The 26,427-nt window shown below is 28.3% G+C and overlaps 1 protein-coding gene across 1 annotated transcript in view; it reads right to left on the bottom strand.

The window, feature by feature from the left end:
• Nucleotides 1-3,940: 3,940 nt before the first annotated feature.
• Nucleotides 3,941-26,427, bottom strand: part of LOC135953883 (putative uncharacterized protein DDB_G0292330) — a 29,632-nt gene continuing 7,145 nt past the window's right edge. The window contains exons 2-3 of the mRNA XM_065503909.1: nucleotides 4,259-4,312; nucleotides 3,941-4,024 (exon numbers count right to left, since the gene is read on the bottom strand). Of these exons, the coding sequence (XP_065359981.1) occupies nucleotides 3,941-4,024; nucleotides 4,259-4,312 (138 nt within the window). The remainder of the gene's footprint in view (nucleotides 4,025-4,258; nucleotides 4,313-26,427) is intronic.

The raw sequence follows: 26,427 nt of genomic DNA, 5'->3' as shown, positions 1-26,427 counted from the left end.
GCATTTTTAAGCCATATAAACCTAATCAAATATTTCAAATATAATTGGATGTAGGAATCTTTATTATGACTTGAAAAACAATCTCTTTTAAAAATAACTTCTTTCAAATATTGGCCGCTACTACACTTTGTGTGGTCCATTCGGAAGATATAATTCAATCACTCTTTCCAGCATTGCTATCGGTATCTCGGTAATTGCGACTTGTGACTTCATTTAACTGCAAAGATAAAATCCAGAGCTGTGATATCTCACGAACTAGAGGCTCAATTGAACGATCCGATACGCTGCGAAACACGAAAAACATTGCACACAGGGTGATGTGAGGGATTGTTGAGTTGTGAATCTTTCCATGATGAATTGTCAAACAATACTGAATAAAAACCAGTAAGCACAAACAAGTAAGAGAGCTATATTCGGCTGTGCCGAATCTTATATACCCTTCACCAAATTATACTTTAAAATAATTTTTTTTAAATATTTTTAGGTAAACAAAATTAAATTTTTTTTTTATTGTTTTTCAAATTTTTTTTTAATTTTTTTTAAAAAAAGTTTTTTCCAAACAATTTTTTTTTTTAGTTTTTAATTTTTTAAAAACGTATGACAAAAAAAAATTTTTTTCTGAAAAAAAAATTCGGATTAAAAAATATTTTTCCCGATTTTGACCCATTGTATGTCCAACTTACTATAGCCTTATCTACATCGTTGCAATGGACTTTGAAATATCTATCATTAGATATCCATATTGTCTATATTAATGACTAGTAATCCAGATATAGATCAAAAATAGGTCAAAAGTCGAGGTTGTCCCGATTTTTTGCTCATATCTCCGTTATTTATGGATCGATTTTGCTGATTTTAAGGTATAAAAAAAATTTAATTTTTAGTTAAAAAAAAAATTAATTTTTTTAAAAAAAAATTCGGGTTAAAAAATATTTTTCCAGATTTTGACCTATTACTTACTATGGCTTTATATATGTCGTTATAAAGGTCTTTGAATTATCTATCATTAGATATCCATATTTTCTATTAATGACTTAGTAATCCAGATATAGATCATAAGTAGGTAAAAAATCGATAGAAAATAGTTTTTTTCCTATATCTCAACCATTTGTGGGGCAATTTTCTAGATTTTTAATAGCAACCGAATCGGGTCTATAGCGGATATATTGGTGTATTAATCCAGTATGTAAGTTATTTGGGGGGCTACGGAAAGTTGGTTTCAACATCGACTCCGCTATCTATAACGATCCAGAATATATATACTTTGTGGGGTCGAAAATGAAAAATATAGAAATTACAAACTTATATATACCCTTGCCACATATGGTGCCACATAAGATGAAAATATGGCATCAGTCACTCGTTATCGGTGAAAAAAAAACAAATGAAAAACACCTCTAAATGAATCACCCTTTCCAAATAAAACACAATATTCTTAAAGCTTAAATTACGATTTTGGCCCAAAGACAAATATGTGCAGTGATAAGGTCATGAACAAGTGTCAATGTTGTCAATAAATAATATGCTGCTATAGCAGTCCACAGAATACGATAAGGGGCGACAGATCTTACAAAAAAAAGTGAAAAATATGCAGACAAAAATAGAGTTGCTTTACAACAAAGGGGAGGAGAAAGACATTTACTAAAGTTTCTATGTTGAAAGACAAAAATTTCAAATAAAAATCAATAATACTAAACAAATCTTTTGCTTAAAATACTCATACACGTGCGATTTTTCCATATTCTTTCTTTTACTTTTTTGCTGCATGCAGGTGAATGAATGCAAGTTTGTGTTTTCACTCTTTTGTTTAGCTCCATAGTTTTATTTTTGCTTAGAAAATTTTCAATGGTTTGTTTTTGTTTTGTGTTTTCTGAATATGTATTTGTTGTTGTTTGGTTTTCTTTGTTAGTGGTGGATGGATGGTGGCATGTAAACCTTTCTTGTTAATAATTTGTTTATCAAGTTTGTTGTTCAAGACTTTTGTTTTTTGAAAATTTTGTAGAATTCTTTATTTTTTACCAACAAAACTCGTTGAAATCATAAAACAAATTCCCTGGTTTTATTATTTGTACACAAATAAATAAATGAGTATGAGATTTTATATTTTTTTTTTGGCGCGGCCTTTATTTTCAGCCAGTTAAGTCTCTCCCCAAGCACGTCTTAGAAAATAATTGTTTTACACACATTCTTTTTATTATATTTCTTTTTTTGTACGTCTTTGTTTTTAGCTTAACAAATATATTATTTTTTTTAATGTTGTATTGGAACTATTTTAAATAAGTGATTGTTTGTGTCTTCATTTCTTTTCATAGTTTTTTTCTTTCTTCTAGTTGAAGTTGTTGTATTTTAATTGTTTCAGAGACTCTGGTGCGTGAGTGAAAAAAATATGAAGAAGTACTTGTGTACGTTCCAAAAGCAGTTATGATTGTATGCTTCTCTTTTTAAACCACCTAAATATTGTTGAAAAACCTTTCAAAAATAAACAAATAAACAAGCTGACGAGTGGATGGACGGACGGACAGACAGACAATTGAAATAAACAAACGTTTTTTGTGACTGAGACTACCAATTTTTTTTATGGCCTAAAGTACCGAGTAGTTACACAAATGTGTTAATCTGTTTGCCAGTACATTGTTGTGGTTGCTTTAAATGCTGCTTCTTCAATGTAATTTTTTTCGAAAAAACTAAAAAAAATACACAAATTGTGATTTGAATTTCTAATTGCAAATACAAGTTCAATCACGTGCATGGTAAGTATGTACACTGTGGTGATGTTGATAGTTGTTAAAATAATAGTAATGGGGGGAATGATGCCAATTATGATTGTTTTTGTTAAGGATTTTTGAATGTATGTTAACTTTCTTTACAAAATTAACTATAGAATTGCAAGAATGGAAGAATTTTAGCCTGGTTATGCTTTGTCATCCGAGAAAATACTATGAAAAGTTCGGTACTTTAATTAATTATAGCTAGAAGACTTCTTATATTCAAATTCACATAAACTATTTGAGAATTATAACACATTCAATGTGTATTGAATTAGTTTGCACGTCACAATATACAAGATATCTTTATCATTATCTTATGGATTATTATATCTTTATATTGATGCTAATATTCCTACAAATATGAAGTATATCGAACTCTCTTTTCTAGATGACACTCTCCGACTTTCTGATGATAATGGATGATTTTATGTGCAAACAAATGAATCAGAACTCGGCAATCATACTCCACATTACAGGAGCATTATTTCCAAGGAACTTTGGAGATGTGATTGTTTTATGACGACTTTGGTATTACACATGGTTACAATATCCACTGGTAGACTATGTAAAAACTGAATCTTAAGTTTTTGTAGATACAGTCACTCTCCTTAGCATACTTCTCCCTCACAAAAAGCCGTAAACTATTTAAAAAATTATAAATTTATAAAAAAAAAGTTTGTTTTTTTAACGGGCGTATTAGATGGTTAGAAAACGCCCGAATATCTTTTTTATTGTTTTAGAAAAACGTGTTGTTAGGAGCAGCCAACAAATAAGTTCAACATTCACAAACAGCAGTAAGAAAAACAAAATTTAGAAATAAAAACATTCACTAACAACAATTGCAGTAACGAAAAAACAGTCTCTATGTATTTGTATAAATTTCTCACAGCGATATTAAACAGCAATCCAATGTTTACATGGGATACACAGCGATACAGGTGCAATTATGTTCATATACATATGTATAGAATTTATTCAAAATAGTGTGAGTTTAAACCACACTTATACATAGATATGTACAATCTATATATATAAAATAAAACTATGTACACGATATTGAATTGGTTTGTTGGCCTGACCGTGGCTAAAATAAAAATAAAAAACCAACTACATATGTAGTAGTAATAGTTTAATGTAATAAAACGAAACCATCATTGAGCCTGCTATTTATGTTAAACACCTTTACCACCACCACCGCTGCCATAAACATTACCGTAACCGCCAACTCTACGATCAACATCGTCATCATTATCATGCTCGTTATTTTGAAACGCCAATTGCCTTGTTTGTTTGTTTGTTGTTTGAGTATTTTCTAAACAAATTTGTTATTATTTTGTATCATTGCCACCGACGCGACGCCCTGCCTGGCTTTTTATTAACAAAAACAGAAAAATGTAACTTTGTTGTAAAACTATTCATGTGTGTTTGTGTTACTCTCTTCAACCATTATTAATAAACTGCCAAAGAAACGTTTCAGTCACTGAACTCACATGGCCGCCCGTAAAAGAAACATCATCACCATCCACCGCTTTTCGTGCTGAAGGCTGAAAGTAAAAATATGTTTTTTAATAACAAAAATATTATATTATTATTAGTAATTAGTAATTAATAATTAATAATTCGTTAGTTGTTACCACTGTAATTGTTACAAGGAACTGTTTTTTTTTAGTTCACATTAAATTTGAAAGATTTGCAAATAAAATGAAAGTTTTGTTTTTGAATCCCAGTCGTTAACACACTTCCTTAAGATATTGTTTAGTCATCACCAGGGAAACCAAAATATGCAAATGCATATTTTTTCTGGTGAATCTAATGGGCACATGTATAATATATTTACACGTCTCAGAACTATTTAAGAATTTTGGCATCGATTTGTTAGTGCATATTTTTGCATATTTGACCCTTAAATGCATATTTTTGCATATATTTGTTATGTCATATTATTGCGTTTTTAGAGCATATTTTACTGTTTAATAGCATATTTTGACTTTATCAAAAACAAATTTTGTCTTACTTATTTTTCGCTGTTGTGTTACAGGTTTTTACTTCCTTTGCTTAAAATTCAAAATTGAAAAATATATTTTTTTAATATAAAATAAGCACTATTTTAATAATAGCGCCATCTAAATATCAAATTTTAGTTCTAATTCAAACTCAACCGTTCTAAGTGTTAAAGAAATATTATCTTTTAAATTTGCTCCTATAACATTAATTGATGTCGAAAGAACATTTTCTATGTATAAAAATGTTTTCAGATCCAATAGACAACGATTTTTATTTGAAAATCTAAGTAAACATTTTGTAATTTATTGCAATAATAACCTTAATTGAAGAAGTGACTTTATATTTATATAAAATATCATCAAAAAATACGTCTCGAGGACTTTTCATAACTTAAGTTCCTATTGTTTTTATGTTGTATTTATTTTTTTTAGAAATGAATTGTATTGATTTTTTTAAATAAAAGTATATTTTTTGGTTAAAAATGATGTAAAAGTTTGTTTTTTAAGAACATATTTTTTAAATTTTAAGAGCATATTTTAAAGTTTTTACTGCATATTTAAAGCGTTTAGAGCATATTTCCGGTTTCTCTAGTCATCACAATATCCAGCAAAAACTATATTTAACTAGACAAAAACTTTTCAATGACTACTACCTACAATTTTTTATATAACTTTACAATTTTTTATATAACTACTTATTTTGTTGTTGAAAGTATTTTTCCAACCGATTTTTATTTTCCCTATCCCAAACCCGAAAAGGAAAAAAATCAAAATGTAAAACAAATTTTCATTTCAACACCCCAAATGGTTGACCTAAATCCGCGTCGGGCATTCCATTTGAAATTTCTACATTTTTCATTTGCATCCCCAAAAAGTATATAAATTCTGGATCGTTATAGATAGCAGAGTCGATATAGCCATGTCCGTCTATATGTTGTAATCAACTTTCCGTAGCCCCCAAATAACCTACATACATCATTCATACATCAATATAACCGCTATCGACCCGGTTCTGTTTCTATTTAAAATCGAGAAAATCTCAACCCATTAATGGTTGAGATTGAAGAAAAAACCAGGACTAACTCGATTTTTTTTACCTATTTTTGATCTATATCTGGATTACAAAGTCATTAATATATACAATATGGATATCTAAAGATAGATATTTAAAAGACCAATGACGCCATAGTAAGTCGGATCAAAATTGGGAAAAAATATTTTTTAACCCGAATTTTTTTAAACAAAAAAAAATAATTTTTAGCATACAATTTTATTTACTAATAAATTTAAAAAAATGTTTTTTTAAAATTAAAAAAAAATTAAATTTAAAAAAAAAAAAATTTTTTTCAATTAAAATTCAAAAAAATTTAAATTTTGTGATTTTTTATTATTATTGAATATTATTAAAAACATTTTTTTTTTTAAATTTTGAAATGAAATTTTTTGATAATTAAAATAAAAATTTCATTTTAAAATTTAAAAAAAAATGTTTTTAATAATTTCAATAAAAATAATAATAAAAATCACAAAATTTAAATTTTTTTGAATTTTAAATTGAAAAAAAATTTTTGTTTTTTTAAAATTTAATTTTTATTTTTTTTAATTTAAAAAAAAAAAAAATTTTTAAATTTATTTTTTTAATTTAAAAAATTTTTTTTTTTTTAAATTCAAGATTCGTTTTAATTTTTTTGTGACATAATATTCGAAATAATTTTAAATAACATAACATTTTTCTAACCGATTTTTACTTTACAAGTTTATTTTAAAGTTAATTCATTGTAGATTACTACGATTCCGTTATATGTATATGCGAAATACTGATACTAATTAACAAATTTTTAGCCAAAAATTAAACAAATTTTTTTTTTCCTTGTAAGCACATATTGAAATTTCGCAGCAGGAAATTTATTAAATCAATTGTCACAATAATCCAACCCACACTCCTTGAAATTCCCAAAAAATTAGCCTTTTGTGGGCCGATAAAAATAATAGAGCTTGTTGAAGAGTCCATAAATTCTTAATATTAATTTTTGTGTCACTAAAGTAGCCGATCATGAAAGTATGTATCAAGTTATTTGTTCATACTACACGCAAAGAAAAAATATGATTATTTTCAACCATATTATGAATCCTCGTCAAGCATAATATGATCATGAAAACCAGATAGCTGATATGATCATATAATACTCCATAATGTGTATACAACCATATACATAATGATTATGTCTCTTAATAATTTTAAAAATAATCATGTTATGGTTGAATATGATTGGATTCAACCATATTTTAATTCCAGCTCAATCATTATGTCTCATAGAAATTTTAAAAATAATCATGTGGTTGATATGATTGGACTACCCATAATATGATTGGGTTCAACCATAATTTGATTCCAGCTCAATCATAACATAATTATTTTTAAAATTATTAGGAGACATAATCATTATATGGTTGTATACGCATGATCATATTATGGAGTATTTGTGATCGTGTCATAATTATAAATATAAGTACAGTTTTATAAAGTTATTATAATTTAGTTGTAGTTATTTCCACAAAAAAAGCATGGTTGAAATTCAATGATATTTTCAACCTACAATCATTATAATGAATCATAAAATATGAACCAAAACATTGCTGTATAAAACAAGTTATTGTTGAAATGAAATGTATTTAACCATAAAGTTGTTTGCCACAATCATTTATGATGCATTGTTGCCGCAATCATGTCGTAAACATGACTTTTCTCAGCCTGTTTGTCTGAATTATGTTACTTGAAATTATGCCGTACTTAGTAGGATCTTCAGAGCAAATTTCTTAAAACATTACTTAGTTTTATAGGAAATTTTTTTTAAAAAATTTATGAGAAATTAAAAAAGCTCAAATTTTTTATATGAATATCACAGAAGAGAGGGATAAGAATTTATACATATGGGGGATTTCATGTCAAGTGAACCAACTTTTGAAATCGATGTCTTCCGATCGGGATGAAATTTGCACCAAGGTTAGCTCTATTGGATAGTAACTCAGACACAATTTTTCAACAACATCGGTCGAGAACTCTCTGAGTTATAGGGGGTAAAATTTTGACAATTTGGTCAAACAGGGGTTTTTTCTTATCCATGTAACTTATTACCTATTGTTCTTAGCAAAATGTGTCCCAAATAGTATAGATAGCTATTTCTTCGATCTTTCGAAAAAAAATATTTAAAAAAAAAAATAAAAAATTTTTAATATTTTTTTTCCGAAATCAAAAACTGTTTTGACTTTTTTTTAAAATGGGTCTTTTTTTTTTTTCTTAAAATAAAGTTTAGATATTTTCCTTGAACACCTACTTGGTCGCTTAGTGGGATGCGAGTGGGATATCTATCAAAATAAATATTTTGTACTCAAAACATAAAATTTTTGACTTTTTTTGCAAAATCAAAAACTTTGTTGACTTTTTTTTTCAAAATGGACCCTTTTTTAATCTTTTTTTTTAGGTCAAACAAAAGCTTAGATATTATCCTTGAAGACCCTATCAAAATAAATATTTTTTAACTCAAGACTTACAATTTTTGACTTTTTTTTTTGCAAATACGATTTTTTTCCAAATGGGCCCTTTTTTTAAAATTTTTTTTGTAGTCAAAAGAAAGCTTAGGTCCATTCCTTTAAGATATTTTTAGTCCCTTAGTGGGATGCGAGTGGGATATCTATCAAAATAAATATTTTGTAACAATTTTTTAATTTTTTTTTGCAAAATCGAAATTTTTTTCCAATATGGGACTTTTTTTAAAAATTTTTTTTTGCTCAAAAGAAAGCTTAGGTCTTTTCCTTTAAGACCTATTTTGTCACTTAGGAAGATGTGAGTAGGATATCTATTAAAATAAAAATGTTGTAACTCAAGACATTCAATTATTGACTTTTTTTTTTTTGCAAATTCGAATTTTTTTTTCAAAATGGGCCCTTTTTTAAAATTTTTTTTTAGTCAAAAGAAAGCTTAGGTCCATTCCTTTAAGATATTTTAGGTCCCTTAGTGGGATACGAGTGGGATATCTATCAAAATAAATATTTTGTAACTCAAGATATACAATTTTTGATTTTTTGGCAAAATCAAAAACTTTTTTGACTTTTTTTTAAAATGGGCCCTTTTTGTAATTTTTTTTTTTTGCTATAAAGAAAGCTTAGGCCTATTCCTTTAAGATGGTTTTGATCGCTTAGTGGGATGCGAGTGGGATATATATCAAAATAAATGTTTTGTAACTCAAGACATACAATTTTTGTGTTAAAACATTTATTTTGATAGATATCCCACTCGCATCCCACTAAGGGACTAAAAATATCTTAAAGGAATGGACCTAGGCTTTCTTTTGAGCAAAAAAAAAAATTAAAAAAGGGCCCATATTGGAAAAAATTTTGATTTTGCAAAAAAAAATTAAAAAATTGTATGTCTTGCGTTACAAAATATTTATTTTGATAGATATCCCACTCGCATCCCACTAAGGGACTAAAAATATCTTAAAGGAATGGACCTAAGCTTTCTTTTGACTACAAAAAAAATTTTAAAAAAAGGGCCCATTTGGAAAAAAAATCGTATTTGCAAAAAAAAAGTCAAAAATTGTAAGTCTTGAGTTAAAAAATATTTATTTTGATAGATATCCCACTCGCATCCCACTAAGCGACCAAAAGGGTCTTCAAGGATAATATCTAAGCTTTTGTTTGACCTAAAAAAAAAGATTAAAAAAGGGTCCATTTTGAAAAAAAAAAGTCAACAAAGTTTTTGATTTTGCAAAAAAAGTCAAAAATTTTATGTTTTGAGTTACAAAATATTTATTTTGATAGATATCCCACTCGCATCCCACTAAGCGACCAAGTAGGTGTTCAAGGAAAATATCTAAACTTTATTTTAAGAAAAAAAAAAAAAAAAAAAAAAGGACCCATTTTAAAAAAAGATCGAAGAAATAGCTATCTATACTATTTGGGACACATTTTGCTAAGAACAATAGGTAATAAGTTACATGGATAAGAAAAAACCCCTGTTTGACCAAATTGTCAAAATTTTACCCCCTATAACTCAGAGAGTTCTCGACCGATGTTGTTGAAAAATTGTGTCTGAGTTACTATCCAATAGAGCTAACCTTGGTGCAAATTTCATCCCGATCGGAAGACATCGATTTCAAAATTTGGTTCACTTGACATGAAATGCCCCATATATGTGCGGGACTATCTTCAGCTGACTCAATTGTTATATTTGATGGACATTAAGAAGTTATGAAGATTATCGAGCCTAGTTTTGATCATTATCACACAAATTAAAGTCCATTCATCTTCTGAACATTCTAATTAACAACTTGTAACTAAAGACATAACTTGAACACAACAAAAAATAAATAAGAAAGTATGGTCGGTCAAGCCCAACCATATAATACCCTACAGTAAGTAAAAGAGCAAAAACATTTTTCTTTTAAAATTTCAATAATTTATATTTTTGAGTGAATTTCGGAAGTGGGCCTAATATGGGAGCTATGACCAATTATGGACCGATCACCATGAAATTAGGTCGAGTGATTTATATCTATATTAAAGGTAACTATGCTGAATTTTGTAAGTATACCAAAATTTTTAAGCGATTTATGCACGTTAAAGTGATTTTCGGAAGCGGGTCTATATGGGAGCTATGACTAATTATGGACCGATCGTAACAAAATTTGGTGACATGAATTTTGTATATATAAAACTTATTTGGAGCGGAATTTGTGGAGATACATATATAAATTAAACATTTATGGCGGATAAAGTCCAATTTCGGAAGGACTTTGTATGGGGGCTAGGTGAAATAATGGACCGATTTCAGCCAGTTTCAATAGGCTTCGTCCTTGAGCCGAAAAAATAATATGTACCAAATTTGATCGAAATATCTTAAAAATTGCGACCTGTACTCTGCGCACAAGGTTTACATGGACAGCCAGCCAGCCAACCAGACGGACGGACGGACATCGCTTAATCGACTCAGAAAGTGATACTAAGTCGATTGGTATACTTTAAGATGGGTGTTAGACTAATATTTTTTAATATCTGCACAAACGCATTATACCCTCCCCACTATGGTGGTGTAGGGTATAAATATGGTTAAATCTTAATTAAATCCCAGCCATAAAACAACTTAATTAAAGCGGATCTAAAACTCTAAAGAAAACCCCAAAAAAATCACTACAAATAATTCTTTCTCTCTACTACACAGGCAAACACCATAATCTTAAACGATGATATTTAGAAAACATACAAACATACTCTTATTAAACAATTGACAAACTTTTTTTTGAAGAATATTTTTTCTTAAAATTGTGGTCGTATTAGAAACAACTTAAATCCAAATAAATACAAACTTCACACACAGCGAGTATTAAGCCAACTTAAATAAGCTCTTAATTTGAGATCAGATAAAAAAACTTTAATTATACCCTTCAGCTTCGTGAGAAGGGTATATATAAGTTTGTCATTCCGTTTGTAATTTCTACATTTTTCATTTCCGACCCTATAAAGTATATATATTCTGGATCCTTATAGATAGCGGAGTCGATTAAGCCATGTCCGTCTGTCTGTCTGTCTGTCTGTCTGTCTGTCTGTCTGTCTGTCTGTCTGTCTGTCTGTCTGTCTGTCTGTCTGTCTGTCTGTCTGTCTGTCTGTCTGTCTGTCTGTCTGTCTGTCTGTCTGTCTGTCTGTCTGTCTGTCTGTCTGTCTGTCTGTCTGTCTGTCTGTCTGTCTGTCTGTCTGTCTGTCTGTCTGTCTGTCTGTCTGTCTGTCTGTCTGTCTGTCTGTCTGTCTGTCTGTCTGTCTGTCTGTCTGTCTGTCTGTCTGTCTGTCTGTCTGTCTGTCCGTCTGTCTGTCTGTCTGTCTGTTGAAATCAGTTTTCTGAAGACCCCAGATATCTTCGGGATCACAAATGGCTGAGATATGAGGAAAAAACCAAGACAACCTCTATTTTTGACCTATTTTTTACCTATATCTGGATTACTAAGACATTAATATAGACAATATGGATATCTAATGATAGATATTTCAAAGACATTTGCAACGACGTATATAATAATATAGTAAGTTGGACCTACAATGGGTCAAAATCGGGAAAAAATTTTGAACCCGAATTTTTTTTTTAAAAAAAAAATTGAAAAAACAAAAAAAAAATTTTTTAAATTTTAAAAAAAAAAAATTTTTAAATTTAAAAAAAAAAAAATTTTAAATTTAAAAAAAAAAAATAATTAAATTTAAAATAACAATCGAAAAATTTTTTTTTTCAAATAATTCAAAAAACAACTGGAAAAAAAATTAAATTTTGTTTACCTAAAAATATTTAAAATTTTGAAGTATAATTTGGTGAAGGGTATATAAGATTCGGCACAGCCGAATATAGCACTCTTACTTGTTTTAACTAGGCTGGATAAAGCAGTAGAGGAAGAGATAAAATACTTTATGACAAAATAAAATTCACACAAAACAGCCTAAATGAATCAAAAAAAAAAATGTCTTGAATTTGTTGAAATTTTAGTTTTGTTTAAGCTAATTTGTTTGTTCGTTTGTTTTTATTGTTGATTAACAAAAAAATTAACAAGTTTTTTTATGATTGCTTAAAAAAAATAAAAAAAAATATGCATGAATTTATTTATAAATTCCCAACATTAAATTACAAAAAAAAGACAGAAATACGAAAATAAAACAGTTAAAATATAAATGCTATAAAAACATTAAAGTTGTTTATTTAAACAGTTTTGGAGCATTTTTTTGGAGCAAGTTTTAGGGCATAAATAAGTTGGCAAAACCTCATAAATTTGAAAGTTTACAGGGGAAAATTAATTAAATCAAACTAAATAAAAAAAGTGTTATAATTCGCAGTTCTCTAAAAAGGCTATTAAACTCTGCAAAATGTAAATGATTAAAGAAATTTATTTACAATTTTGTAGATTCTTAAAGATATAAATGGATATGTATTACCAATATCAAAATTAACAGCTATAATTATTAATAATTTAACCCATATAATGGTAACGACTTGTTTAACGATGTTTTTTTAGTTTTTAACATTTTACAGTTATTTTAATGTATGTTTATAGTTTTTAACGTTAGTTTCTTATCAAATTACTGTCATTTCGATATAAATTTATTTAATATTATTCCTCAGTGCTATTAAAACTAACTAAGAATGCAAATTTAGTTTATGCTTCACCTAAAAATTATTCGGAAAATTTACATATTTTAATTTAATTTTAAACGAGTAATCTATAATCTACCGTTCGATTTGATATACATTTTTGCATTTATTAGATGAAATCTAAATTTAGTCAAAATACGAATTCTAAGATTTGCGTAGGAATGTTATGGTGAAATATTGCTTTAAGTAAAGTTTAACCACCGGCAAGTTGTCAGAAACAAAATAGCTTCAGCATATTTTACAGATGAAGGATATTTCAAGTGATTACCCAACTACTTCTCAGTAATGAAGGCGGTAATTGATACACAATACAATAAATATTAATCAATAATGTTAAGGCAACATTTTTATAACTTCCCAACAATTTCTATTTTGTCCACTACTACTCCGTAACTTAAGAAGCTTCACATGCTGCCTCAATGATAATCTTCTGTTGGTTTATCAATTTATTATATATTTTATTGGACTTTTAATTAAAATAAAAAAATAGGAACCCAATAACAAAGCTTTACAGGCCACCTTAAACCTCCAACAAAAAAATGAAAAAAAAAAAAAGTTATCTACAGTCCAATACCAATAGGCAGCAACATTTTTGTTTGAATTTAAAATACCTGCTGCTAATAAAGATGACGATGAGAATGATTGAACTTTAGCGATAATAAACATTTTAACAAATATAGAAAGAAACAACACAACAAACAACCAAATACTAAACGCACGGTGGGATAAAATTTTATGACTTTTTTGTTACAAAATTGGGGTTTCATAAAAAAAATATACGAAAAACCTTAAAAACGTAATTAGCTACGAAACTAGTTTTTCTTTATTTAACTTTAACTTTAGCTTTAGTTTTTATTTATAGTTTTATTTATATGAAGAAGATTTACGAAATAAGATTTTGTTACTGATACAAATTGTAAACAGGTGGGTTGGCTGTATGAAATTGAATGGAATGGTTGGTTGGTTGGTTGCTTGATTTCGTTTGGGTTTGAAAGCATGTGCTTTAAAGTCGTATAAATATGACGCAATTGAATTTTGAACGTCAGAGAAATTCCAATGTTTTTACAATAGTTGGAAAGCCTCTTGGTTTAGTTTGTTGAGTTGAAAGAATTTCGTGATTGGAAACAAACAAATATCGCTTGTCACAGATTCAAATACTGGCTGAAGTTATTATAAAAATATTTGAAATTTGAAATTCTAGAAAACTTAAAAAAACTTATGGCCGTGGAAAACAAAAATTAACATTACATTAAAGGGAAAAATAAAATAAAATTTAGCTCGTTATAAATTAAAAAAACATGGAAAGACAATTATAGAAACAGTGTAATCCCCGTACAACTTCTTTGTTTCTTACAACACGAAGTCTTTTTCATAATCTGTGAAATGGAATAGTTGGAAGAGCTTTTATTTGGTGTTTTGCGTGATTTGGAATATAATATATTGCCAACTTATGCAAATCTGATGAAATTTCATGAATTGAAATATGAGAGGAAAACTAAAAATGAGCCAACATATAAAGAAATATAAGCAATCGTTATTGAAAAATGTATGGAAATATAGGAGAAATCATCAACACCTACAGGATCTGTTAGATGTTCGCACAACAAATCTGAAAACTCTTGCAATATATATTGTAAAGGTTTACGCTCTAGTGTGGTTTTCTATAAAAACTCTTTCCAGCTGTAAAGACGGACATCGACACCTCTTTGAACTAATCAAACTTAGCAGATGTTTACCAACAACTTTAAAGGCCTTTGTCGACCCAGAAAACTTATTAATTGTAATATTAACAGATCCCCAGCAACATAATCGTGAATTAGCTGCCCATTGAATTTTAAAAATTAGATCAACAAGGTCAAATAAATTAGTAAGAGAGCTATATATTCCCTTATATACTCTTCACCAAATTATACTTTCAAATAAAAATTGTAAATATTTTTGGGTAAACAAAATTGAAAAAATTTTATAGCAAAATTTTTTTTCTAAAAATTTAATATTTTTAAATTAAATTTTTTTTTATTGCAAAAAAAATAACTTCCAATGGTCTATTCGACTATGCTAGAGGGCCATTTTGATATTTGCAAAAAATGTCAAAAAGTTATAGCCCTAATGCTCATAAAAGTTTCTGAAAATGAGCGAATTCACTTAATTGTGAATAAATTCGAAAAGAATCCATCGATTATTATGATAGATATCTCATTTTGTTCCAATTACATGTGAATTTGCTATAAAGCAATAAATCTGAAAAATGTCTGCCGTTTTCGATTTTTCATGATTTTTTTTAAATAAAAAAATAGATATTTTCACTTAAAAACTATATTTGTTGCTTAAATTTGTTATTATAACTCCGAAAATACTAAGCCGATTAAAACGCAATATATATGTATGTGAAAATTTGTACATAGCATGGGGAAAATCTTTTTAAAATTGAATCATTCAAAAGAAGAACATTAACTACTATACATTAACTGTATATCAAACAAAAACCTAAAGTTTTGTGAAAATGATCGAATTCACTTAATTGTGAATTAATACGAAAAGAATTCATAGATTTTTACGATCGATATCTCATGTTGTTGCTATTATATGTGGCTTTGCGTTAAAGCAATAAACCCTAACAATTTCTGCCCTTTTCGATTTTTCATGAGTTTTTTAAAACAAAAAAATTTGCCATTTCCACGTAAAAATATATTTTTTGCTTCAATTTCAATTTGCTATATGGATTAAAGGATATGAAAATGAATTTGTTTTTAATTTTATTTTAATAATATTGGATAAATAAAAAAATAAAATAAAGAATAAAATTTGAGTAATCATAAATTACGTCTAAAAAAATTCACATTTTTTTCTTACTTTTTTTTTAAAAAAACCTTTCCATAGAATTTAAAATTTGGGCTATATTTGTACTACTGGAACCACAATACATCAAAATTGTGTAGTGGTTTAAAAAGCCTCTAAATTTTTTCCGTTTTTGATGCCCTATCTTTTCTTATCTTTTCTTTCACTTCTGTAAACATTTTTGTAATACTTTTTTCTCTATAAATTTCATGTTATATGTATGTATGTAATTACAATTGATTTCTAAATTTTACAAATAAATACCTAGAATAACAGTGCATATCATGCTCTATTGTCAATTTTAAATACATTTTTGAAAGATTCAACAAGAAACCGGAGGCAGAAAATTAATTTCGTTTGCTACCAAACTTAGTAACATGAAAATATTTATACCCTACACCACCATAGTGGGGAGGGTATAATGCGTTTGTGCAGATGTGTGTAACGTTCAAAAATATTGGTCTTACACCCACCTTAAAGTATACCGATCGACCTTTCTGAGTCGATTAAACGATGTCCGTCCGTCTGGCTGGCTGTCCATGTAAACCTTGTGTGCAGAGTACAGGTCGCAATTTTGAAGATATTTCGATAAAATTTGGAATATATAATTTTTTCGGCCCAAGGACGAAGCCTATTGAAACTGGCTGAAATCGGTCCATTATTTCACCTAGCCCCATACAAATGTCCTTTCGAAATTGGACTTTATCGGTCATAAATGATTAATTTATCTATGTATCTACACAAATTTCGCTCCAAATAAGTTTTATATATACAAAATTCATGTTACCAAATTTTGTTACCATCGGTCCATAATTAGTCATAGCTCCCATATAGACCCGCTTTCGAAAATCACTTTAACGTGCTTAAATCACTTAAAAATGTTGGTATATACACAAAAATCAACATAAATAACTTTCATATAGACATAAATCACACGACCTAATTTTATGGTGATCGGTCCATAATTGATCATAGCTCCCATATAAGGCCCACTTCCGAAAATCACTCACGAATATAAATTATTGATATTTTAAAAGAAAAATATTTTTACTCATTTACTTGGTGTAGGGTATTATATGTTCGGGCTTGACCGACCATACTTTCTTACTTGTTTTAATTTGGCACCCACCTTAATGTATACCATATATTTATTATCGAAATCAAAAATTACTTTTTTTTCGAAATTTTTTTTTCCATCCCAATAATAATTTAATTTTGTAATTCAAATAAAACGCATTAAAATTCTTATTTGATTTTAATTTTCAAAATTTTTTGCCTAACTGAATTGCAAATTGATGCTGCGCATTAAACACTTCCGTTTTATATTCCACAATCCTGTGAAAGGGTTGTTTTTTTGTTAAAGGGGAGGTTTTTCTTTTAATAAACTCACCACTCGCGTAATTCTGGGAATTGAAATGAATAAATGAGTGGTTTATGTCTTAGCTAAATGCAAAATATACCCCAACAAGCAACAACTAATAATTGCCGTTACTTCCGGTTCTTTGGTAAACACTTATTTATAAACAGAAATAAGAGAGTAAGTAAGTAACAAATGAGAACAGCCAGCAAGCCAGCTTCATTTTGAAAAGTAATTGTTGCAATAATCTCATTTTGAAAAAATACAATATATAAATAAGAAAGAAATATGTTTAATTTATTATTCCCTAAAGTCACTTAATAAAAGTCTCATAAAATTGTCCCAAAATTTAAAAAAAAACGGGGAGTAACCCAAATAATGTTTTATGCACATTTGTAAATTACAAATTCTTGATCTCAACTGCATTTGTTCTTTTTGTTCTTTTAAATAAACAATTGTAACATTTCATGTTTAATGTTTTAATTTGTTTTCTTTTTTATTTCCAAAGTGTTCAAATTCAAAAAAGTATTTTGCATATTGCTGTAATCAATTGTGTATGTAGACGTGAATATGTGTTTAGCTGTTCAAATGTTTGGCTCATTTCTCTAGTTTAGGGAAAATCGCGGTTGCGTTAATGATATGCACCCTTTTTCTGTAGGACTTTTTTTAATTTTATGACCCCTAGGCCTTTACTGAAATGGATTTTGTTACTTAAGGTTTTTACATTTGGTGTTTTAGTTCTTTTTTTAGTTTTTTTTAGGAAGCAGTGTTTGTTTTTTAACTTTTAGTTTAATTTTATGTTGTTAACTAGGAGTCAAAGAGACAAACATATGGTTTCGTTTTTTTATTTAAATTTCTTTTATTGAAAGTGTTTCTGTTTTTGTACAGGTTTTATGGCTGTTGATAGTTTTGTTCGTTATGGTTTCTTTTTTTGTGGCTACATAGTAGTTTTAAGAGTTGTTTACGTTTTAAGGTTAAAAGGTCTTGAAAGAAATTATTGAGGAAGTTGAAAGTAACTTAGTGACCTTGTTATTGTATGGACAAAAGAAATTCTCATAATATAAGTACATATTTACTATTTTAAATATTCTTAAGGGGTTTTTGTTTCAAATGAGCGGCATTATTCATGTATATTTATTGGGGCTATTAAGATTTATAGACGAAATAAAATCGTTCAAATTAATAAAGAAGCTAGCATTACAAAATTCTATTTCGTTAGCTTAGTAAGCAAATGTAAGTCCATTTTCACAAATTTTACAGGAGACACAAAAAATGTTGGTTTTAAATATTGTTGAAATCAACGAAACAATTATAACACAGGGCAATAAAATCGAAAGAATTTTAAAGGCTTTTTAAACCACTGCATAATTTTGATGTATTGTGGTTCCAGTAGTATAAATATGGTCCAAATTTTTTTAGACGTTTCTCTACATAATTAATGATAACTCAAAAACGGTTAGTCCGATATTATTAAAATAAACTTAGAAAAGTTGAGATTTACATAACCTTTACTCCGTTTATATATTGCATTTTAATCGGCTCAGAAGTTTCGGAGTTATAATAACAAATTGAAGCAAAAAATACATTTTTTACGTGAAAATAGCAAATTTATTTGTTTTAAAAAAACTCATGTAAAATCGAAAACGTCAGAAATTGTTGAAGTTTATTGCTTTATCGCAAAGCCACAAATAATTGCAACAAAATAAGATATCGATCATAAAAATTGATTATTTTTTTTCGAATTTATACACAATTAAGTGAATTCGCTCATTTTCACAAAATTTTAGTTTTTTGTTTGATATACATAAAATTGAGTAGTTAATGTTCTTCTTTCGAATGATTGAATTTTGAAAACATTTTCCCCATGCTATGTACAAATTTTCACATATATATTGCGTTTAAATCTGCTCAATAGTTTCGGAGTTATAATAACAAATTGAAGCAAAAAATATATTTTTTACATGAAAATAAAATTTTTTTGTTTTAAAAAAATCATGAAAAAACGAATACGGCAGAAATTGTTTAGATTTATTGCTTTATCGCAAAGCCACATGTAATAGGAATAAAATGAGATATCGATCATAAAAATCGGTGGAGTCTTTTCGAATTTATTGACAATTAAGTGAATTCGCTCATTTTCACAAAGTTGTACTTTGAATGCAAATTTTACACGTGTTTTTGTTAAAATTTTACATGTGTTTTTATTACAATAACAAAACACTTGTAAGCACCTACAATTTAGTTAAAATTATCTAATTCACTTAATTGTGAATAAATTCGAAAAGAATCGATCGATTCAAAGTATTGGCCATTGTTAGCTATGACCTTTTTCCCATCTTTCTGGCAACATATGGATTCCAAGAAAGCCAATTTGGGGTACTCTATTCCAGAGAGCATTCTGCATCCATCGAAAAAAATAGCAGTCGAACGGGGCAAGGTCTGGCCTCTAAGTAAGATGAGGCAAAACTTTCTAACCACTTTATTCTAAATACTTTTTAACAGGTTTTGCTACATGTGGCCCAGCTTTGTCCTGATATTACGGTTTCATGTCTGCCCGCATATTCTGGGCGTTTTCGGCAAATGCTCGCTTCAAACGAATCAGTTGCGTTCCGTACAGGTACCCTGTGATGGTCTGCTCAGATTTTAGCAGCTCATAATAGATAGGACGCTTTTCCTCCCACCAAATACAGAGCATTATCTTACCGCCATGTATATTTGACTTTGGTGTCGTTTCGGCTGGTTGGTCGGGCTTGACGTACGATCTCTTACGATTCGGGATCATAATGGACCCATTTTTCCTCGCAAGTAACGAATAATTTTCTCTTATAGCTTTCAAGCATCATTTCGGACATATGAAATGATAGTCTTTCATAGTGTTCAAGAGTCATTTCGGACATACAAAATCGTCATTCAAGGTCTCTCGGCTTGAAATCCTATGGTACTCAGTTTTTCTGTTTTTGGATGAATCCTGCTGCTCGCAAACATTTTGAAATTGATGCTTGAGTAGCTCTCAACAATTTGGCAAGCTCTTGTTGAGTTTAGCTGGGTATCTTGTCACGATTTTTGCTTAAAATCATCTTTTTTTTAAGAAAATTAATGTTCAATACAAAATAGAAGCTATGGAAAAATTGGGAAATTTTTAAACAATTTATGATGATAATTCGTAGTAGTTAGTTTTTTGTTACTGAACATAACAAAACTTCTATATGTATATGTAAATTCCTGAATTAAATTTCAAATTCTAAAAGAACCATTCAAAACAGCAAATTACTGCAGCATATAAAATGAAAATTGTTTCTCAATTTCCAAACCATTTAATTTGATTAGTTAATTTCATTGTAAACTTCAAACCGATAATGAATGTTCATTTTTTTTATTAAAGAAAAAAAACGTGCATCTAATTAAAAACAATTTTAGACAAAAAACTCAAACACATAAGCAGAAATACATACATTTGTATATGCAGCCAAATAAAAATTCTATAAATAAATAAAATACAATGAAATTTAACCAGGTGATACCTGAATAAAACAAATAATTTCAGCAAGTATCGCTTTAACACAACTCGCTGCAGCCAGAAAAAAATGATAAATTATTGAACATCTATCAATAATAAAAAAATAGAAAAAAAAAACTAATTTGCATATTTAGTTAAATAATACAACAAACCAAAAAAAACTTCCCTAAAAAATGTCATATCACCAGCAATGAGGCCTAAATTGAAAAGTTCACCCATTTACCAGTGTGACGAGCAACATGCAACATAAAATTTCGCAACAAAACAACAACAACACACAGCCACACATGAATCAATGAATGTTACATTTTCATGGTGGTGCCGAGCCAGGAGCAGGCACCAACACTAGAAAAACAGTTTCCTTTATTCTTTTGGCGCGTATTTAACAATATTTTTTTTTGCCAACTAATTTGCATATTAAGGTGGTATAAGTATGTGTATATATGGATATTTAAGTGTACATATGTATTCAAGTTTCTATGTGTGAGTTAAATTTATGTTAATTTTTTTTATTTTGCATAGCAGGAGTTTTCTCTATTTTGTTGTTGTTGTTGGTTTGAGTTAGACCCCGAAAAGTTGGGCCTTTAGGTAAATTAATGAAAAGTGAAAGGATTCTCTCTTCTCAACCCTATATCATCATTATATTAAAGGATACGCGAAAACAGATATTAAAGGATTTTCTTTGTTGGTGTTCAATTTTTGCATGCTTCTTTCTATAATTTCGAAAAACCCTTTGATTAAATGATTTTTGCAAATATGTATATAAAAATTGAAAATATTGCTCAGCTGTTGGTTAATAAAAAAAAAAAAGAAAATAGAAAAATGATAAACAAAAACAGATAAAGGACATCAAACTCATCCTGGCTGTCATCCTTTTATTTTCATTTATTTGTTTGTATTCAAAACAGTTCAAGAGTTTGGTATCTATCTCTGCTTTCTTGTAGGGTAATTTGCGTGCATGCGTAATGAGGGATAGTTTTGCATTTGTATCTCCTGTGTCTCCTCTGCCTGTGTGTGTTTGCTGTCTTTAAGACTTCTTCTTTGACGGCCGCTGACCTTTTGCTTAAAATTAATAGATAGTTACAATTAGAAAAGAAGGGGTTGCAAAGGTTGGCTGGCTGGCTTACCTCTTTAGTTTTTAATTTTTTGAATATTTATAAGCTGTAATCATTTTTACACACACACAAATTCATTATCTCTTATTTTGGCGCGCAAATATTATTTCCTGTATATCCCTCTTTAAGACAGCAGCCGTACGCAAATTTTCTTCTTTTTTTTTACTTTACAGACAATTGCGGAATTGTGTGCAAAATTTATTTTCAAGATTCATGGCGATTTGCATATTTTGATGTTACGCCGTTTTAAAATGTTGCTTTTATGTTGTTTATTTATTTTTAGGTTTTTTTAAAAGGGGTGAAGGGTAATAAATGTGCCAAATTAAAAATGTTTAGAATCATAAGAAAACGGTTACTTTTTCTTTTCTTAAATTGGGAAGTAGTTCATTTAATGCCAAATTCCTACCTAAAGGTGTGAGTTTTTTAATGTTACTTAATTTGCATGTCAAACTTTTTTGCATACGATGTATGTATGTATGTATTTTGATTTTCTTTAAAGGGATACTTTAACAGACACCAATATTTAATTGCATTTTTTTTGCAAGGATTTACAGTTTACATATTAAAACAAATCATGTTACTCACTGTCAAACGTTCCTAATTTAATTTTCAAAATCAAATAAAAACAAGTAAGAGAGCTATATTTGTGCCGAATTTTATATACCCTTCACCAAAATATACTTTAAAATAAAAATTTTAATTATTTTAAATAAACAAAATTTAATTTTTTTTCCAGTTGTTTTTTCGAAATGGTTTTTTAAATATTGTTTTATTTTTTTTTGTTAATTTAAAAATTTTTTTTTTTTAGTTTTTAAATTTTTTTTTTAATATTTCCGATTTTGACCCATTTGCACAGGTCTTTGAAATATCTATCATTAGATATCCATATTGTCTATAATAATGATTTAGTAATCCAGATATGGGTCAAAAATAGCTCAAAAATCGAGGTTGTCCTGGTTTTTTCCTTATATCTCAGCCATTTGTGGACCGATTTTCTCGATTTTAAATAGCAACCGAGCCGGAAGAATTTCGGAGATATTGATGTATCATTCGTGTATGTAAGTTATTTGGGGGCTTCAGAAAGTTGATTTCAACACACAGACGGACAGACGGACATGGCTATATCGACTCTGCTATCTATAACGATTCAAAATATATATACTTTGTGGGGTCCACTCATGGTGAAGGGTATAAATATATTCTCTTAAGCATTCAGTACAAATTAATTTATTCTCTTAATTCTTTAGTACTTCAAACGTATTGAATTCAATCCTTTGAGAGTTTATTCGTTAAATAATTAATTTATTATTGAATCATTAAAATTTTCTTGAATTTAAATCCATTAGGCAATAAAGGGTGTTTCTTTAAGCTCGATGAAACTTAAAATATTGTTTATTAATAAACTTTAAGCAAAAAATTAGCCTTGAAAGACAATTTTGCATGTCGGAAATGATGTTTGAACGCTACAAAAGATAATCGTTTTTGCACCGACTCATTATTTGCTATAAAAAATTTATCGATTACGATAACCCGAAGTTTAAGAGATCGTATGTGAAGCCCGGTCAACCAGCCGAATCGACACCAAAGCCAAATACCAATTGCGCTAAGGTAATTCTTTGTATTTGGTGGAAGCAAAAGGGTCCTATCTATTATGAGCTGCTGAAATCTGGCCAGACCATCACTGGGAACCTGTACCGAACACAACAGATCCGTCAGACATGAAACCGTATGATTTCATTATATTATTAAAATAAATTTAGAAAAGTTTAGATTTACATAGCCTTTAATACGTTTATAAATTGTGTTTTAATCGGCTCACTAGTTACGGAGTTTTAATAACAAATTGAAGCAAAAAATATATTTTTGTGTTTTAAAAAACTCATGAAAAATCGAAAACTGCAAAAATTGTTTAGATTTATTATTTTATCGCAAACCCACATATAATGAATAGCAAAAATATCTTATTGTGACAAAAATTTTAACAACAAGTAAGAGTGCTATGCTATTCACCAAATTATACTTCAAAATTTTAAATATTTTTAGGTAAACAAAATGTAATTTTTTTCCAGTTGTTTTTTTATTTTTTTGGAACAAATTTTTTTTTCGATTTTTATTTTAATTTTTTTTTTTTTTTTAAATTTTAAAATTTTTTTTTTGTTTTTTCATTTTTTTTTTTTCCGATTTTGACCCATTGTAGGTCCAACTTACTATGGTCTTATATACGTCGTTGCAAATGTCTTTGAAATATCTATCATTAGATATCCATATTGTCTATATTAATGTCTTAGTAATCCAGATATGGGTCAAAAATCGATGTTGTCTTGGTTTTTTCCTCATATCTCAGCCATTTGTGGACCGATTTTGCTGATTTTAAATAGCAAAATTCTCGAAAGCATGTCTGACAGAATTATTGATGATTTGGATCCCGAAGATATCTGGGGTCTTCAGAAAATTGATTTCAACAGACAGACAGACGGACATGGCTTAATCGACTTCACTATCTATAAGGATCCATAATATATATACTTTATAGGGTCGGTAATGAAAAATGTAGAAATTACAAACGGAATGACAAACTTATATATACCCTTCTCACGAAGGTGAAGGGTATAAAAACTTACTTTTACACACTTTTACACAATTTTGTGAAAATGAGCGAATTCACTTAATTGTATATAAATTCGAAAATAATCAATCATGATCGATATCTCATTTTGTTTCTATTATATGTGGCTTTGCGATAAAGCAATAAATCTAAACAATTTCTGCGGTTTTCGATTTTTCATATTTTTATATAAAAGATATATTTTTTTCTTCCATTTGTTATTATTACTCCGAAACTACTGAGCCGATTGAAACGCAATATATAAACGGATTAAAGGTTATGTAAATTTGAACTTTTCTAAGTTTACTTCAATAATATCGGACTAACCCTTTTTGAGTCATCATAAATTAAGTGGAGAAACGTCTAAAAAAAAATTCACAATTTTAGAAAAAAAAAATTTAAGAAAAATCTAACCATATGCATTAAATCTCTATAGTAGGTAGTGAGCCTTTTTTTTTGCTGTTGACCTGTGTAATTAGTTACTTTTTTTTATAAAAAAATTTAAATAACCAAAAAATTGATTTTGGACCTATGATTTTAGTAAATTTTTCAGTATATATTTCCCATGGTAATTTTTATAAAAACAATATTTTTCCAAATCCAAGCTAATTTTTTATTTGACTATAAATTCCTTAAATTAAACCACAAATTATGTATATTTTTTGGCGACTAAAATTAGCTTTAAATGAAATAATTATGTTTTAAAAATATTTTTTTTTCCATTCACAAAATTTTTATTGATTTAGCCGTTAAGTATTTAAATATTTATATAAAACAAAGTTCTACTCAATTGAATATATGACAAGAAATTACACAGTACAACACTCATATGTATATTGTCTTATAAATATTGATATTTACCAAAAACGCTCCTTATTTAATTTGATGTTGATTTATTAATTTTAGTTTTGCTGGTACAAAAAAAAAAATGAAAAACAGAAATCTTTAAAAATCAGGTATGTGTTAACAAACAATATTTATTATTAAATACATAAATACCTATAGCAAATACTTAAAATAGTTAACAAATATTATGCAAATTTTTGTAGTAGATGTTTTGCGTTATTTTTTTTTCTTTGTTAAATTTAACTTTAAGTCAATGCAAATCAATTATTTATAAAGCCAGACAGACAGACACAAGACTACATACAATAAGAAAAGTGAAGTAAGAGCAACAAAATTTACTTACAAATGCATACAAAAACAACAAAAAAAAAATGCTAATTTGTTTAAATGTTTACTTAACCACATTAACATTGTCATCATGAACATCGTGATCGTCGTTGACTTCGTCATAATTATCATCATAAATGTGTCCTAATCGTAGTGTGTTTATTATTGTAGGCCCGTGTAAAAATTATAAACAAAACAAATACAAACTCTCTCAAACACATTCATACATAAGAGTACTTGCATATTAAATACCACTCACTCACTGTACATACTCTCAATCTAACTGTTGTTGTCTAAGGCGTCAAACAATTTAAATGAACAAAAAAAATATGTTAATGATGACTAAATTTGTCTTTTCCATTCATTCATAAATTCATCAAATATTTAATGAAATCTAATATAGGAACGAGAGACACAAGGACAGATTAAAACAAAAAAATTAGAAATGGACAGACAACAACTACAAAAAAAGTAATAAACATAACAAAAGGAAGAAGATTTACACTAATAAACAACAACAACAGAAATATGCAAAATAAAACAGAGCAGCATAAATTTCTTTAAAGTGTTTGCTGTTGTTGCTGATGTTACTGTTAAAAACGAGTGAGTATATTTGTGGATGTGTGTGCAAGAGTACACGAATTGTCCCTTTTAATCGGGTTTAAACTGATTAGCATACGTTTGTCTGTATGTCTGTCTGTCTGTTTGTTCGTATGCAAATTTAATATTTTTGTAAGAGCAGGAGGTAACAGTGTAAATTTTTGTCACTCTTTTATTTTTTAGTGGCTTCTTCCTCTTTTACACTACAACTGCTATCTCTCTATGCAACAAGTCCTTATTGTTTATAATGGTTGCTCTTTTGAAAG

The sequence above is a fragment of the Calliphora vicina genome, chromosome 3 (assembly GCF_958450345.1).
Source record: "Calliphora vicina chromosome 3, idCalVici1.1, whole genome shotgun sequence".
In the NCBI taxonomy this organism is placed as follows: domain Eukaryota; kingdom Metazoa; phylum Arthropoda; class Insecta; order Diptera; family Calliphoridae; genus Calliphora; species Calliphora vicina.
Note: the sequence above shows the minus strand (reverse complement) of the source record. Positions and strands in the feature narration are given on the sequence as shown.